Source organism: Saimiri boliviensis, chromosome 4 (assembly GCF_048565385.1).
Source record: "Saimiri boliviensis isolate mSaiBol1 chromosome 4, mSaiBol1.pri, whole genome shotgun sequence".
NCBI lineage: Eukaryota > Metazoa > Chordata > Mammalia > Primates > Cebidae > Saimiri > Saimiri boliviensis.
The window spans coordinates 158,051,756-158,067,527 of record NC_133452.1 but is presented as its reverse complement, the minus strand read 5'-3'; the positions used below and the strand labels follow the sequence as shown (position 1 = coordinate 158,067,527).

General features: G+C 43.8%; 1 protein-coding gene across 6 annotated transcripts in view; it reads left to right on the top strand.

Moving 5' to 3' along the window:
- The window catches only part of MBOAT1 (membrane bound glycerophospholipid O-acyltransferase 1), a 109,159-nt gene extending 95,026 nt beyond the window's left edge, over positions 1–14,133 (top strand). For 2 of the 6 annotated variants that reach the window (XR_012517455.1, XR_012517459.1), the window contains 2 exons: positions 1,703–1,881; positions 3,286–14,133. Coding sequence is in view for 1 of the 6 variants with exons in the window: in XM_074398503.1 (XP_074254604.1) it covers positions 1,703–1,829 (127 nt within the window). In the remaining 5 variants the exon portion in view is untranslated. Of the gene's footprint in view, positions 1–1,702; positions 2,444–3,285 lie in introns of those variants that run through there. The other 4 variants (XR_012517458.1, XR_012517457.1, XR_012517456.1 and 1 more) reach the window with 4 other exon arrangements.
- The last annotated feature ends 1,639 nt before the right edge of the window (positions 14,134–15,772 follow it).

Sequence of the window (15,772 nt, the reverse complement as noted above, 5' to 3'; positions counted from 1 at the left end):
TTGTTTTTTTATTAGTTTAGATGACATTTTTAGGGTTATGAACTTGATTTCCAAAATCAGGATTCTTCTGGCTCATTAGACACATAAGAAGAACTTTTTATTTATACCTGAGTAGAGCAATGGGTTAAAGCATTAATTGCGTTGTGTTTAGGGGATAGGATACAGTCATACGTTGCTTACCAACAGGGATATGTTCTGAGAAATGCATCATTAGGCAATTTCATTGTTGTTTGAACATCATGGAGTGTACTCGCACAAACCTAGATGATATAGCCTACTGTATACACCGAGGAGGTATGTGATACCCTATTGCTCATAGGCTGAAAACTGGTTCAGCATGTTACTGTACTGAATACTGTAGGCAATTTGAACACAGTAGTAAGTATTTGTGTATGTAAACATAGAAAAAGTGTAGTAAAAATCTGTCAAAGATAAAAAAGGATACACCTGTATTACCATGAAGGGAGCTCGCAGGACAGGAAGTGCTCTGGGCGAGTCCGTGAGTGGGTGGTGAGTGAATGTGGAGGCCTGGGACATCACTGTACACTTCGGTGGACTTTATAAATGCTGTATCCTTAAGCTTCACTGCATTTATTAAAATAACTTATTTCTTCAATCACAAATTAACCTTAGCTCACTGTAACTTTTTTAGTTTATAAACTTTAAACATTTAAAAAACGGATATTTTTGTAATACAACACTTTGCTTAAAGCAAACATGGTACAGATACACTAACATTTTTCTTCAGATTTTTTGTAATCTTTTTTCTATTTTTTTTTTTTTTGACTTTTGAAACCTTTTTTTTTGTTGTTGAAAATTAAGACACAGACACACATCAGCCTAGGCTACACAAGCTCAGGATAATCAGGATCACCGTTTCCCGCCTCCACATCTTGTCCCATTGCGGGAGGTCTTCCGGGGACATGAACACTCAGGGAACTTATCATCTCCTGTCAGTGCCGCTGGAATCCCTCCTGAAGTACCTGCCTGAGGCTGTTTTACACTTAACTATTTTTCTTTATAAGCAGAAGGCATATACTCCAAGGTAACGATCGAAAAGTATAGTATTGTAAATACATAAACTAGTTACATAATCATTCATTGCCATTATCAAGTACTATGTATTTTTGTGATAATATGTGTTAGACTTTTATTCAGCCGGCGGCATAGAATTGTTGACACCAGCATCACCACAAACACGTGAGCAGTGCATTGCACTATGACGTTACATTGGCTATGACATCACTAGGTGATAGGAGTTTTTCAGTTCTGTTACAGTCTTATGGGCCCATCATCATTAATGTGGTCCAGCATTGACTGAAATGTCATTAAGTATTACATGACTGTACTGGGTTTGAATTTGATCTTGGGAGTCCTTAGACTTTGAATATTGGGGGTCTCTGGCCGGTGTGGGGTTAATTCTCTCAGTCAGCCTGTCATGTGAAAGGGGGTGGTACCATGTGTGTCCACGGATGAGCTTGTCGATTTACCCTGCCCAGTCTTGTGGTTTCAGTTCATCTGTGACCCACTCACCTATCAAGGGGAATTTCTGTGGAGCGGATCAAGGGCAGCCTGAGTGCACATACATCTCCTCCTGCCAGAAGCAGTGCTCTCACGTGCCGTGCTTGGGTGATGTAATCAGGTGATGGTTCCCGTGTACATCCGTATTTGAAATGTAATTTTTGTGTATTTTCATTCCTAGGTCCATGTACTTTTATTTGCACATCATAAGTCTCCTGATCATACTATTTCTGCCAATGAAACCACAAGCTGATATGCAAAGGCAGCCTCAGACGCTGAACTCTATTAATAAGAGAAAAACAGATTGATACCTCCAACAGAAGCAGAACAAGCAAAAGTGCAGGACATTCGAAAGCTGAGGTGAAAAGGCTCAAGGGTTCCTCCCGTGACTTAAGGCAATGTTTACATGTATCTTTATTTTTTTCTTGTTTAAAGTGCAGGGAGTATTTTTATAAAGCCTTTTTGTACAGATAAATTGGCCATGTCCGGGTTATTGGTTTTAATATTTTATGGGACATTTGAGTGGTGTGGCGGTGTGTGGAGAAGGTGCCAAAGCTGCAGAGACAGTCCATTCCGGGCTGCTGGCTTTTCGCCCCTTCCGGCATGATTTCCAGCTACTGTGACCTGGCCGCGGGGAATGCAGGCATTGGTGCCAAGCATGAGAAGATGAGTGCGGAGAATTGTCACGGGTTTCCCGGATCAGAACATACTCAGACGTGGTGGCTCCCTGGCAAGCCCCAGACCCTCTGACCTGTGATATTACTAGTTTGCAGACATAGTAACTCTATTCAGAGGACCATAGAGGGACCATGGTTTCAGGGCACTGAAAACTCTCTGCGCCAAGTGGACTAACCATGCACTCTTGAATGGACTGAAAATCAGACATGCTCTCAGACAGGCTGCAATTTTTTTTTTTTTTAAAGGAATGTAACCCTTCCCTTTTTTCTTCTGACCTGAGCCAAGATTGAAAACCAGAAAGTCTCCTATCCATGGAGTTGAAGAGGGGCTGCTGTGTTCTGAATGTTTCTATTTCACAGGTGCCACCTGCTTGCCCAGGGCTGGTCTTGAGAAGACACCCAAATGTTCACGCCTCAAAAAGGAAGCAGAATGCCTTTTAGAGAAATCATTTTTTTAAATAGTAATTTAAAGTTATATAGAAGTTTGGTAAGAAGAAGCAATTGTTTGTGTCTTTTCTCCCCTCATTTCATGGAGGTGTTAATGATCATGGCTGGCCGTGATGTACACGTGGGCTGATTTTCATTTTTTTTTCAGTTTCATAGCTGAGAAATTCAGCTTTGTTTTAGTTGAATCATCATATTGGAAAGCAGACATTGAAAGTTTTTTTCCTGTCTTTGTTATGAATGTGTTATGGCTCCTTTTGGGGACTTCTGTTGGGTAATATTCTATGTGAGAGAAGGAAGCATGGTATTACGTGTTGTGGAAAATAATCATGATAATAATGAAATGTATGCTGCAGTGGTGTGCCCTCAATCAGATTGCTTGGGAGGAGAAAATTTATTTGAATTCAGTGGTAAAAAATTAGTTTCTTACTGAATAAACTATGTTTCTATGTAAAGGAAATGTTTCTGATGGAAAGAATTGCGTTTTGTCTGTGTCAGTAGAGCCTTGATGTTCAGAAGTGTGTGTGTATGTGTTTGTGTGTTTTAACAAATGTGCACCAACGTAAGGTTTTACTGTGTATTTCAGGCCCTTGGGTGTCTTGTGTTTTGATATAATTTCTGATCTTCATTCTCAACTTTGCAGGTAGGATTTTACCCCCTTTCACAGATGACAGTACTGAGAATCAGAGAGACATTTGCCAACTGCCCTAAGATCACAGCGTTGGTGGTAGAGCTGAGGTTTGAGTCTACGGTAGTCCCATGAAGACCATCAGCTGTGAGTCTTTCCATGAGGTGTCCTACTGGTGCTTCTCCTAGGATAGTGAAATGTGAAAGTGATGTGCCTGTTCCTCTAAAGCAGGCGTCCCCAAACATTTACACAGGGGGCCAGTTCACTGTCCCTCAGACCGTTGGAGGGCCGCCACATACTGTGCTCCTCTCACTGACCACCAACGAAAGAGGTGCCCCTTCCTGAAGTGCGGCGGGGGGCTGGATAAATGGCCTCAGGGGGCCGCATGTGGCCGGCGGGCCGTAGTTTGGGGATGCCTGCTCTAAAGCATGTGTACACAGTCCTGGAACCCCAACTCGAGTCCTTCCACTGGGACAGTAGAAGTTAAGAAGTAGTAGATGTGACCTAGTACATGAGTCTCACTCCACTTTAGCAAGGAAATGTAGGGGCGACCCTACTGTGTTGTCCCAGGAAGAATATTAGATAGTGGGTAGGGGAAGGGTTTGTAGGTACCTGAAATCTGTCAGAGTTTGTCTCCATCAGGTAGAGATTGAGATACAAGACCGAGAAGAATGCATGTCTTCCAAACCAGCAAAAACGGTAAATATTACCAGTGGTGTGCAGCGTGTGGAATCATCATATTACAGTGAAGTCTTTGAATTCACAACATGATTGATGACCAGGTTTCACTGTAGGTGACATAAGTATCCTCATGTCTGAAAGAACTTGGTAACGAGAGGAGAGGTGTCTGCTTTGATGACCAGCTGCCCTGGTTTGCCAAGGACTCTCCCAAGCTCTCAGTCCTGGGCAAAGTGGGGATTGGTCCCACTAGTGACTGCCCAGAATTGTTGACTCCTTATGGAATGAGGAGAAGTCAAACCTCTAGGAGCTACGCTTACAGATGCTATATGTCAGAGTTGGTGTGAGGCCCTGGGGCACAAAGCTGAGGCTTTGTTCACTATAAAAAGAACAACACACAGGAGACTGATGAGCATCCTTTTTCCTCTGAAACCCACTTAACCATAGAAGAAAATTTCAATTTAAACCAGAATTTAGACAGAAGGTTGGAACTGTTTTTATCATCTTAGATTTCCAAGCTGTGCTAAATATAAGTTGCATTTAATAAATACTTATTGGATTGATGAGTTTTCAGTTGAAAATAAATAGATTTTCTGGTTTTGTTTTTGAAAAAGCCAAATCTAAAATATTCTACTTTTTTTTGTTGGGGGGGGGATTTGCAAGTTAACTGTATGGAGCAAGAATATTGTTCAGTGGTTGCAAAAAGCCATAAATATTTCAGTCTGGGATTCTGACTGTCTAAGAGAGAAGGCAGGAAGAGAAAACTGAAGAAGAACAGAGGAGTTAGTAGGCAGCCCCCAGACCTGGTGCGGTGTGTGTCCCTGGGTTACTCTGCAGGCCTTGGGGCTCCCAGGCGGTCCTTCTTAGCTCCCACTGCACATGGGAACCACACAGGGAGCTTAGAGAAAGTGATTGATGCCAGGTTCCTCCAGGGACCACATCTTTTTTCTCTTCTTGTCTCTGGCACTTGGCATAGTGCCTGGCCTGTAATGAAGATTCAGTAAGTGTTTGTTGAATGAGTGAGGGATTGAATAGATTAGTTTAATGCATCATTGCACTTGACAGTTTTGATTGAGTCACTTTTGCACTGGAAGCATCGTTTCTGCTTTTCAGAATCAGTTTTTGAAATAAAGCCTTGTTTTGTTTTGTTTTTGTTTTTTTTCAGGGAATTCTGAAAGCACATTATGTGATATAATCACTCAGACAGCCACTTTACCTAGTCTGAACCCCTCTGGTCCACCCATCCATGAATTCCTGCATTCACTTATTTGTCAAATGTGTCGTGTCTGGTGTGGGCCTGGTACTCTGAGGCACTGCAGGTGAAAGATGCTGAAGACCCCATTCTCTGCTCTTGGAGAGTTCGTGGTGTGCCCAGAAAGACATGATCCAGAGGAATGTGCCATAGGAGTGCCAGGAGAATCCCAGCATTCGGAAATAGTAACGTGATCGGTCGCCTGCTCCATGTTTTCTTAGTTTAGAGTGATCTCATTTTCTAGTGTTGAGAGTTACCCAGGACAGCAGCAGCACTGCCCTGCAGCCTCATGTCCCGGTGAAGTTAAACTTGCATGAGTTAAACTCATCCTGAAATTGAGTATTGACCTTCCCACAGCTCACTGCCAGTCAATACAGTAGTTACCCAATGGAGCAGACTGAGCTTTCATGGTTGCCCATAGGGGTAGCAGGGTAGCCAGTCCCCCTCTGGAGGGATCTTTAGTGAGGTTTCCAGACTTAGTGAATGACTTCATGAAGCTCCAGAGGAAAGGTATTTGCTTAGAGAAGGTGCAGCCCATGTGAGCTTTGCCTAGCACCCCAAAATTATCTGGCGCTACTTACTCTATGCTAAGACAAAACCAACAGTTATTGATAGCTACTTTCACATGTACTCCTAACACAGTCTGTGAAAGCGTGTAGCAAGTAACTTGCTAAAGGTCACCCGGCTACTTACGGGAGGAGCTAAGGTTGGAATCCTGGTTTGGCTGACTCCAGAGTCCTCACCTGGTGCAGAGCATGCTCATTTTCAAAGAGACAGAGTTTTAAAGCTGGAAGCAACTCCAGCACTCACCTGGTCTAGTGGTTTCCAAATGCACACTGGCTGGCCTTGTCACGTGGGGACTTGCAAAACACGCAAGGAGTGGAGAGATATATTTTCCGGTAAAATGCTGATGGTCAGTTAGTTGGGCATGGTGGTGGGTGCCTGTAATCCCAGCTACTCCGGAGCCTGAGTCAGAGAATTGCTTGAACCTGGGAGGCAGAGATTGCAGTGAGCTGAGATTGTGCCACTGTACCACTGCACTCCAGCCTGGGTGACAGAGTGAGACTGTCTCAAAAAAAAAAAAAAACGTTGATGGTTACCATTCCCTCTTCTCAGGGGAACCATGTGATTGATAGCAATGTGGGTTACTGGTTGTGTTACCATAACCTTCTTCCCACTGGTTGACGGTGGTGATATCCTGATAGAATGGGGAAGTGAGAGCCTAGCTAAATTGTGTACACCAAAAAGAAGGTATTTTGGAACGTCTATGATTGCTTTGGGTTCCTAAAAGACCTTTTGTTTAATATGCTGCTTTTAGTGCATTTTCAGATATGCAAAGTTTGGCCTAGATTTTAAGTAGCTGGTATATGTAAACTTTGGGGAAATTGGGCACAGACTACTCAGTGGAATAAGGAGGTGGCAGAAATTTGGGGCCTGAGGAGAAAGGAAATTCCCAATGGGTGGCCTGGCCAGGGAGACCTTTAAGAATAGGAAGTATGGCCGGGCACTGTGGCTCATACCTGTAATCCCAGCACTTCGGAAGGCCGAGGTGGGTGAATCACCTGAGGTCAGGAGTTCGAGACCAGCATGACCAATATGGAGAAACCCCATCTCTGCTAAAAATGCAAAATTAACGAGGCATGGTGGCGCATGCCTGTAATCCCAGCTCCTCAGGAGGCTGAGGCAGGAGAATCAATTGAATCAATCAATCACCTCCGGGAGGTGGAGGCTGTGGTGAGCTGAGATTGTGCCATTGCCTTCCAGCCTGGGCAACAAGATCAAAACTCTGTCTCAGAAAAAAAAACTAAAAAAATAGGAAGGTGAGAATTCCTGGACTCTGGCATAATATTCCCCTTTAACCCCATAGCTGGAGACAAATTTCATCTTTAAAAAGAGAGCCAAACCTCTTTCTGGTTTAGGCTGGCACTGGGAGGATAGAAGAGAACATATTAAGATATGCCCGGCAGTAATCTAAGCCTCCCTCAAGAATCAATCTCCAGAAACACAAAATACTCGCCATAGGGTTGGCGATGGTGCTATGTTCTTTATTATTTGGATTTCTAACTCCAGGGGCATCTTACAAAGCAGGAGACCTTAGGGAGACACAGATGACAGATCCCTTCACAGGTGTTTGATTACAAACAGACTCCTCGGTCCCACTCCCCAGATACTCTGATTCAGTTGGTTTGGAGCCATGCCTGGGAATCAGTATTCTTAATGAGCTTTCCACAAATTCTGATATGTAGCCAGGTTTGGAAATACTGGCTTCATCTTATTTTTTACATTTGAGGTAACTGAGGCTCGAGGTGGGTGGGGTGGTGTCTTGCCCAGGGCATCACAGATCACCTCTGTAGCGGAGATGCAGGTGGAAGCCCCTTCTCTTGACCCACTAGGGTGTACATCCCAGAAATAGACGCGCTTCCTCTAAAAAACACCCAGCACAGTGGTCTCAGAGGAAGCTCTCTGTATTTCCTGGGACATTTTCTCAGATGAGAACACTCCTCTTTAGGCCTGAAAATGCAGGTCCCGGTGAGGTGGGTATGTCCTAGGGACCTGCAAGCCTGCGCTCCGTGGGTATGCGTCAGCCTCCAACCCTACGCAACATCACTGATGGTGTTATTGTAACTGCTGATCCAACCTGTGGAGGCAGATGGGGAACCATTTTCTAGAAAAAAGCCCTTTCTGTATCCACATAGCGCTCAGGATCCAATGGCCCCTTTTGTTCTTGAACAAAGAAAATTCATATGGGATAAGCACTTTTGGCATTAAAATGTACACTGTAAACAGTTGCTGGCTACAATCAATCGCCCATTCATCCCGGGCCTTCTTTCGCTCTATTGTCTGCTTGACAGGCAAAATGACCTTTCAGCATTTCCAGCTGCAGTCCCAGGTTGCAACTGTCTCTGTGTGCACTGGCCTGGAAAAGCTACCAGATGCTGGGACAAGTTTTCTGCATGGTCACTGGTAACCTTTTCCCTCCAATCCTCCACGCTGCTGCCTGGGACCCTTCCTGGTGAGCCCTTCAGGCTGGCCCCTTTTCATCAAACCTCCTGCCGGCTCCTGCTGTCTACACCATAAAATCCATGCCCTTCCCTTCCACCCACAGCAGCCTGGGTTCCTGGCCCTCCTTTCAGGAAGGCAGCTGCTCCTCGTGCAGCCAGGCTTTGTGACGTGGTGCGGTTTGTACCTGTAAGTTCTGCTGCCTGAAAGAAAACACTTTTTGAATGGGCACTTCCCAAAGCAAAAAGGACAGCAGGCCGTTTAGACAGAGAAAGTGTTCTGTTCAAGATGCTGTTTTTTTTCTGTGAAGTCCCTCTCACTTCTGGCTTCTACTCATAGAGCCCCAAAAATACCTTGTGTTGTGATTAGCTTGGTTTCATTTATCCTTGCCCAGCCAGACTGCCAGGAGCCTGGCAACGACTCTAAGTTGTGGTTCTTCATTTCTTCACACCTAGCAAGGCTCTGACTAAAAGGGAATTGAATCGATATCAGTTGAACAAATGGCAGAAGGAATGAATTCCCTTCGCCACAGCAGTAGTGTTTCTCTGGGATAATGAAGAGGGGCCGTCCTGGATAGGTGGGTCGAGTTTGGGGTTCTGGCCCCTGCATTTTTAGTGATCAGTACTAGAAACGGCCCTAGTACAAATGAGCCAGGGGCTGTTTTCCAGTCCGTTAAAGTCCAGGCTTTCCCTTGCATGTGGTATTTGATCCAGTTCTTTGGGCCTCTAGGATTCGGGTGGGGTAGGTCCAGCATGCTGGAACGAAGTTCCCGGGAGTTCTCCATTTCCTGGAGTCCATGCTGGACTTGGATCTTTTACAGCTTTGGGTAGTTAGTGGTTCTGTTAGAGACTGTGTAGTGTCTCTTTGTCTGTAACCAAGAAAGTATTCATCTCTGCTCCTCCCGATACACTTTGTGTTAGCTGGCTAGCCTTGCCGTAACCAAGTACCACAGGCCGCATGGCTTAAACAATGGAAGCACATTGTGTCATGGTTCTGGAGGTTAGAAGTCTGAGATCCACATGTCAGCAAGTTTGGTTTCTTCTGAGGCTTGTGGCTCTCCTCCCTGCTGTGTCCTCTCATGGCGTCCCTCTGTGCGTCTTGTCCTAATCTCTCTCTCTTTTTTTTTTTGAGAAAGAGTCCTGCTCTGTCACTCAGGTTGCAGTGAAATGGTGCAATCTTGGCTCACTGCATCCTCTGCTTCCTGTGTTCAAGGGATTCTTCTGCCTCAGCCTCCCAGGTAGCTGGAATTACAGGCACCTGCCACCACACCCGGCTAATTTTTGTATTTTTAGCAGAGACAGGGTTTCGCCATGTTGGCCAGGCTGGTCTTGAACTCCTGGCCTCAGGTGATCCACCTGCCTCAGCCTCCCAAAATGCTGGGATTACAGGTATGAGCCACCATGCTTGACCATCTCCTCTTTTTATAAGGTCACCAGTCATATTGGATTAAGGCCCATGCTAATAACCTCATTTTAGCTCATTTACCTTTTCAGAGACCTTATCTCCAGCTGTAGTCACATTCTGAAGTCCTGGGGGCTAGAACTTCAACATACGAATTCAGGGACGGCGCAGTTCAGCCCACATAGACATTTGGTGGTTCTTGATGTTTCTGTGGCAATAAACAATGCTACCGTGAACATTCTTTTGCATTTCTCTGGTGACAGGGTGGACATCATGAAGTGGCTTTGCAGGGTCTTAGTGTCAGGAAATGCAGTCTCAGCTTGCCTGGGTGCTCTTGTTCTCCAGCTGGTTGTATGAATGTTTTTCTTTCCCCAAAATGTGTAACAGTTTTTCTCTGTCCACATTCTCATCAGTACTTGGTATTGCCAGAATTACGTTTTGCGTTGGATCAGTGAGGGAAAAAATGTACAGAGAAATGCACTTCTCCCTCCTAGGCCTGCCTCAGCTCTCTGGTTTCATTCTCTGGATGCAGTGACTGTTATATTCTTACGCAGCTTTTCAGAGAAATTCTGTGCCCCCCATTGAGCTTTTCAACTTGTCGCAAATGTTTCATGTCATAAGCATTTCTCCACATTATTGTAGATGTTTCCTAAAAGTTGTTTTTGATGGCTGCATAATTGTCCGTGAATAAATGAGCCATAATTTTGAAAAGCATTGCCCTAATTGTTGGGCATTTGGTTTCTGCTACTTTGTTTAAAAATATATATTCCTTTTACAAAAATTTGAAAATACAGAAAAGGAATATGGCATCTATAATCCCCGCCGCCCCTGTCGGCAGTTTATTTCCAGTTTTGGTTTGAGAGGCTTGCTTTGTTTTATATTTCTGGTTGTTCTTTGGTGTAGGCATTTATCTTTAGAAAAGTCTGATACTTCCTGTAGAGTTTGGAATTTTAATTTTCCATTTAATTTTACGGGATGAGAGTGTCCCCGTGCCATGAAATCATCCATCTCTTTCTCTTCTCCTCGTGTAGTAAGGGATGAAAATCAGTGAACTTGTAATGGGGGGTGACTTGAATGTGGTTAGGTAATTTATTTAATTTTAAATGGCAAATCACTTGCAAACCATAGCTCTTTAAACACTTGTAAGAAATTACTTTTATGTATTTTATAGTCCATCACAGTGGAGATTGGGGCCTCCTTCTCTGAACCATTTAACTGTCTGCTTGGCAAGTGACTGCTCATTTAGCTTCTTACTAAGTAGGATATATTTGTTGAGGAAATATGGACCTTTAAGACAAAACAGCTTTTTTGGTCTATAAAGTTGAATGATTCCCAAACCCACCAAGCAGCTTCTTTTTATGAGTAAGCTCATGAAAAGGCTCAGGCTCATCCAACTTGAATTGTTAATTAAAGAAGATTATTTATCAACAGTTTCAATAAGAAATGTTACAAAGAGAATGTTAATAGAGAATGCTAATAAAATATATCAAACTCCAAAAGTTTCTAGGATTGTTCAAAATCAATCTACCAGCATCAGTTGATCTCATATGACTAAAGTATTTCAATCAAAATAAGTTTGAAGTTTATCTTGTCAACGTTAAATACAGCTGGAGTTGAAATATTAAGTTTGGTTAACATCATTTTGATGTTTTAAAACTTTTTAAGAACTTGAAATGATGATTTGCAAACTGGATTCCAATGATTAAAAAAAAAAATACCAATAAGCATAGGATAGCCTTGAATGGAATAATTAAATGCATAAGTAGCTTATGTAAACTCACTTCAGTAATTTGAGCCTTATTCTTGGTAAGGAAAGTGTGAGGCAAACATTTCAAGAAGAAAGCACAACTTAAAACTCCAATGTGCTGCCTTTTGGATGTTGCTGAATCACGGTTCTTCTGTGTGTGTGTGTGTGTGTGTGTGTGTGTGTGTGTGTGTATGTGTGTATGTATGTGTGAGCACGTGTGTGTGAATCTGAAGCACTGAAAGAGGTAGAATTACAAGAAACTGCTGAAAGTTTTGCACACAGGACAGGGTACTGGAGTAGTGAAAGTGTCAGTCCTGCCTTTGTTTTTGCTGAGAAGTCCCTGGAAACAGATGAGTGATTGACTTATTGATTAATGCTTCCCAGCTTTAGAGCATTCAGTCTCAAGACCTCATTTAAAGTCTACGTTTTGCAGTATCTCTTGAGGTAGTTTTAAGAGAAAATAAGGAAGCACTTCCCAAACGCATACAAAATAACTAAACCTTTCGCAATGATGAGCAAGAAATTCTCTCTGTCCAAATGATCTAAAATTCTTGACTTGAATGTGCTTTTTCTGAAGCGGTGTGCAGTAGTGACATCTTGTGGCCATGTGAGGTAATTTCTGGTGACTTCCATATTGAATTGGGAAGTCAAGCATGCGTTTGTTCATTCATTCACACTCTGAATGCTTAGCAGTTGCCACTCTAACCTCTCGCATGTTTCTTTGTTTTCTTTTTTTTTGAAGCGGAGTCTAACTCTGTCACCCAGGCTGGAGTGCAGTGGCGCAATCCCGGCTCACTGCAACCTCTGCCTCCCTCCCGGTTTCAAGTGATTCTCCTGCCTCAGCCTCCTGAGTAGCTGGGACCACAGGTACCTGCCACTGTGCCCGGCTAATTTTTGTATTTTTTAGTAGCGACAGGGTTTCACCATATTGGCCACGCAGGCCGCGAACTCCTGACCTCGTGATCCGCCTGCCTCTGCTTCCCGAAGTACTGGGATTACAGGCGTGAGCCACTGTCTGGGGTTTCTTTTGAACAGTAAATGATAGTTTTTTGGAGTAAAGGTCAGATTTTAATGACCCTATTCCTATAGGGTTAAATAATGAATTGTTTCCCTGCCCTGTCCTCTCTCTGCTGTAGGAAAAAAGTACACAGGAAGGTGTGTAAACTCAAAGGAGCAGAGATGCTGAAGGCAAAACAGTTTCGTTTAAGGCAGACGTCCACTTCTACGTGCTGTGTGGCCATGAAAAAAGTGAGCAACCGGCTCTGAATACTTTTCTTCTTAGGAGGAATACTGGCCATCATAATTAGCCTTCAGAATTGTGGGGATTAAGTGAGTTCAACCATAATGTGAGTTATGAAGTTGACAGACCCTCAGATGATGGTATAGTGGAAATAGGTCATTGTGATACTTGGCCATATACCTTCTTTGGAGGTCAAGTTTCTCATCTATAAAAGGTGGATGTTAGATTAGCCGACCAGCAAGGTTGCTTCTCTTTTTAACATCCCATAATTTGATGTTTCTCTTCACATTCTTCTGAACCTCTTTATTTCTAGTAGTGAGCTTCTCAACACTTATTTTTTGACCTATAACTTGCAGTATTTTTTTTCCTGAGTAATAAATTCTAAATGACTTAAAGGAAAATACAGGTACGTTATCTTCCACTATTTGACGTTTCAGTTTTATGATTGAAGCAGTTAGGCAAATTTCATTTCTCCCCCCACCCCCTTTTGCTTCCCCTCTCTCTTTCTCTCTCTTTCTCTCTCTTTCTCTTTCTTTCATTTCTTTTCTTTTTTCCCAAAGCCTTGCTCTGTCACCCAGGCTGGAGTGCAGTGCTGCAATCTTGGCTCCTTGCAACCTTCACCTCCCGGGTTCAAGCAATTCTCCTGCCTCTGCCTCCTGAGTAGCTGGTATTACAGGTGCATGCTACCACTACTGGCTAATTTTTGTATTTTTAGTAGAGACAGGGTTTTGCCATGTTGGCCAGGGTAGTCTCAAACCCCTGACCTCAGGTGATCGGCCTGCCTCAGTCTCCCAAGGTGCTGCGATTACAGGCCTGAGTCACTGCTCCTGGCCAGTGGGGCTAGTTTCATGAATTTAGAAAGAAACATAAACATTGTGGCAAATATTTAAGTCTTTACTCTGTGCCTACCAGGCATAATAAATAACATGCTTTGTTCACACACGGAAATGCAAAGTAAGCATAGTTTCTCTTCCAACCCGTGGTTACTATGCCTAGCAATGCAGTGAGTTCATCTTTCTTTCTAGTTCTTCCTTCCCAGCTCATTTGTTTCTCAACAAAACCCAGAACTTGGATAAAATTCACAGATTGAGTTTATGTCTTACCATGATAGGAGAAAATACTAGAAAACAACCCATCTTGGACGGGCGCGGTGGCTCATGCCTGTAATGCCAGCACTTCAGAAGGCCAAGGCAGATCATGAGGTCAAGAGACTGAGACCATCCTGGCCTACATGGTGAAACCCAGTCTCTACTAAAAATACGAAAAATTAGCTGGGCATGGTGGTACATGCCTGTAGTCCCAGCTACTTGGGAAGCTGAGACAGGAGGATCTCTTGAACCCAGGTGGTGGAGATTGCAGTGAGCTGAGATTGCGCCACTGCACTCCAGCCTGGCAACGGAGTGAAACTCCATCTCAACAAACCAAACCAAAACAAACAACAACAACAATAAAAAAAGAAAACAACCTATCTTTTAGGCAAGTCTGTTCTTTCCTTCTTCCCTCCTTTTTTTTTTTTTTTATCTTTCTTGTGATTAGTTTTCTAAACACAGCAAGACTAGTTCCAGAACCTCGTGAAAAGAGATGACACTCTATTTCATCTCATGTTTTGTTTGTAATCACAGTTTATAAAACTCTTTCTCATACCAACAATCTAAAGTTAGTGGAACCAGATGTTACTATCCATTTTAAAATTAGGAACCCAAGGCCTGAAGCTGAGTGAGTTTCCCCCGGACACACCTCCCGTGAATGATGCCCACAGAATCGAATCCCTGGGCTTTCCCCTTGGACTTAAGTGAGGTGTCGCCAAACTGCCCAAGTCCATTTCAAGAATTATACTGGCAGGGCACGATGCCTCAGACCTGTAGTACCAGCACTTTGGGAGGCCAGGGTGGATGGATTGCTCTGGGCCAGGCGTTTGAGACTAGCCCGGCCAACATGGTGAAACCATGTCTCTGTAAAAACAAAAACAAAAATTAGCTGGGCGCGGTGGCACATGCCTGTAATCTCAGCTACTTGGGATCCTGAGGGAAGAGAATCACTTGAACCTGGGAGTTTGAGGTTGCAGGGAGCTGAGATTGTGCCACTGCACTTCAGCCTCGGTGACACAGCAAGACTCCATCTTAAAAAAATTATGCCAAAAATTCTTTTGTGCTATTTGAATAACTTAAAACTTGTATTTAAAATTTGTTTGCCTTGATCATGTAAATAAAACTGGGAAGCAGAAGAAAATAAAAAGAAAAATTGTTTTTTAAGCTTTGTGAATCTCTGAATGAGGGATAATCCCTTTAGAGAGACAGAAAGGCCAACAGACAGTTTTGGGTTATTTCCCCATATGTAGATCCTGCGATGAGGATTTAATTTTAAGTCAAAGCAGTTTGTTTGGGAAGTGATCCCAGGAAGGATTTGGAGTGGGGAGGTAAGACAGGGAAGGGACGGATGCTAATGCTGAGTGCGTTGATTAGCAGATGACCATGGCCGCTGTGGGCTCTGGGGCTCAGCACACCGATACCCCTGTGGGGGTGCAGAGCCACCCCAGAGTAGTTCCCCTGGAGAGAAGAGGAGGCTGGGTACTCATGGACCAACTCTCGTTTGTCATTGACGCAAGTCCCAGCATCGTGGAATGTCCTGCAAGCAGGACAGGCACGCTGAGCAGTTGGAGAGAACCCGTTGGCACAGCCGGAGGAGATGGCGGTAAGAAGCTGCTGCCTTCATAAGAAATGTAAGTGCTGAGAGGATGTGGGCGGGACACTCTAGCCGTGTCCCCTGTACCGATACACCTGCTCTGCCTGTGTCTTAAGTGATTTCTGACTGTGATTCTCACGTCTAGCATCATGAAACATGCTAACGGAGACACAAAATATTTGTAAGGATCTGGTGCCTCTTCTTACCACAATAGGTTGGTTGAAAATCCGTGCACACCTGAAAAATGTAAGATGGTTTATTGTCACGTGTCTAAATGAGGAAAGCAGACTTCAAATATTGTAGCAGCTTGGAAAAGGGAGTAATCAGCTGAGAAAACCTTGCTGAGGAGGAACTCCTAGGGCTGGTAGGATTTGGGTGTGGAGAATGAAGAGTGAATGTGGGACCCAACAGGCAGGCATGCTGCACCACCCTGACCTGTCCTCCAGGCAATGGGAAGTTGAAAGTTCCCCGCACTTTGTCAAATAAATACATGCAGATAGCT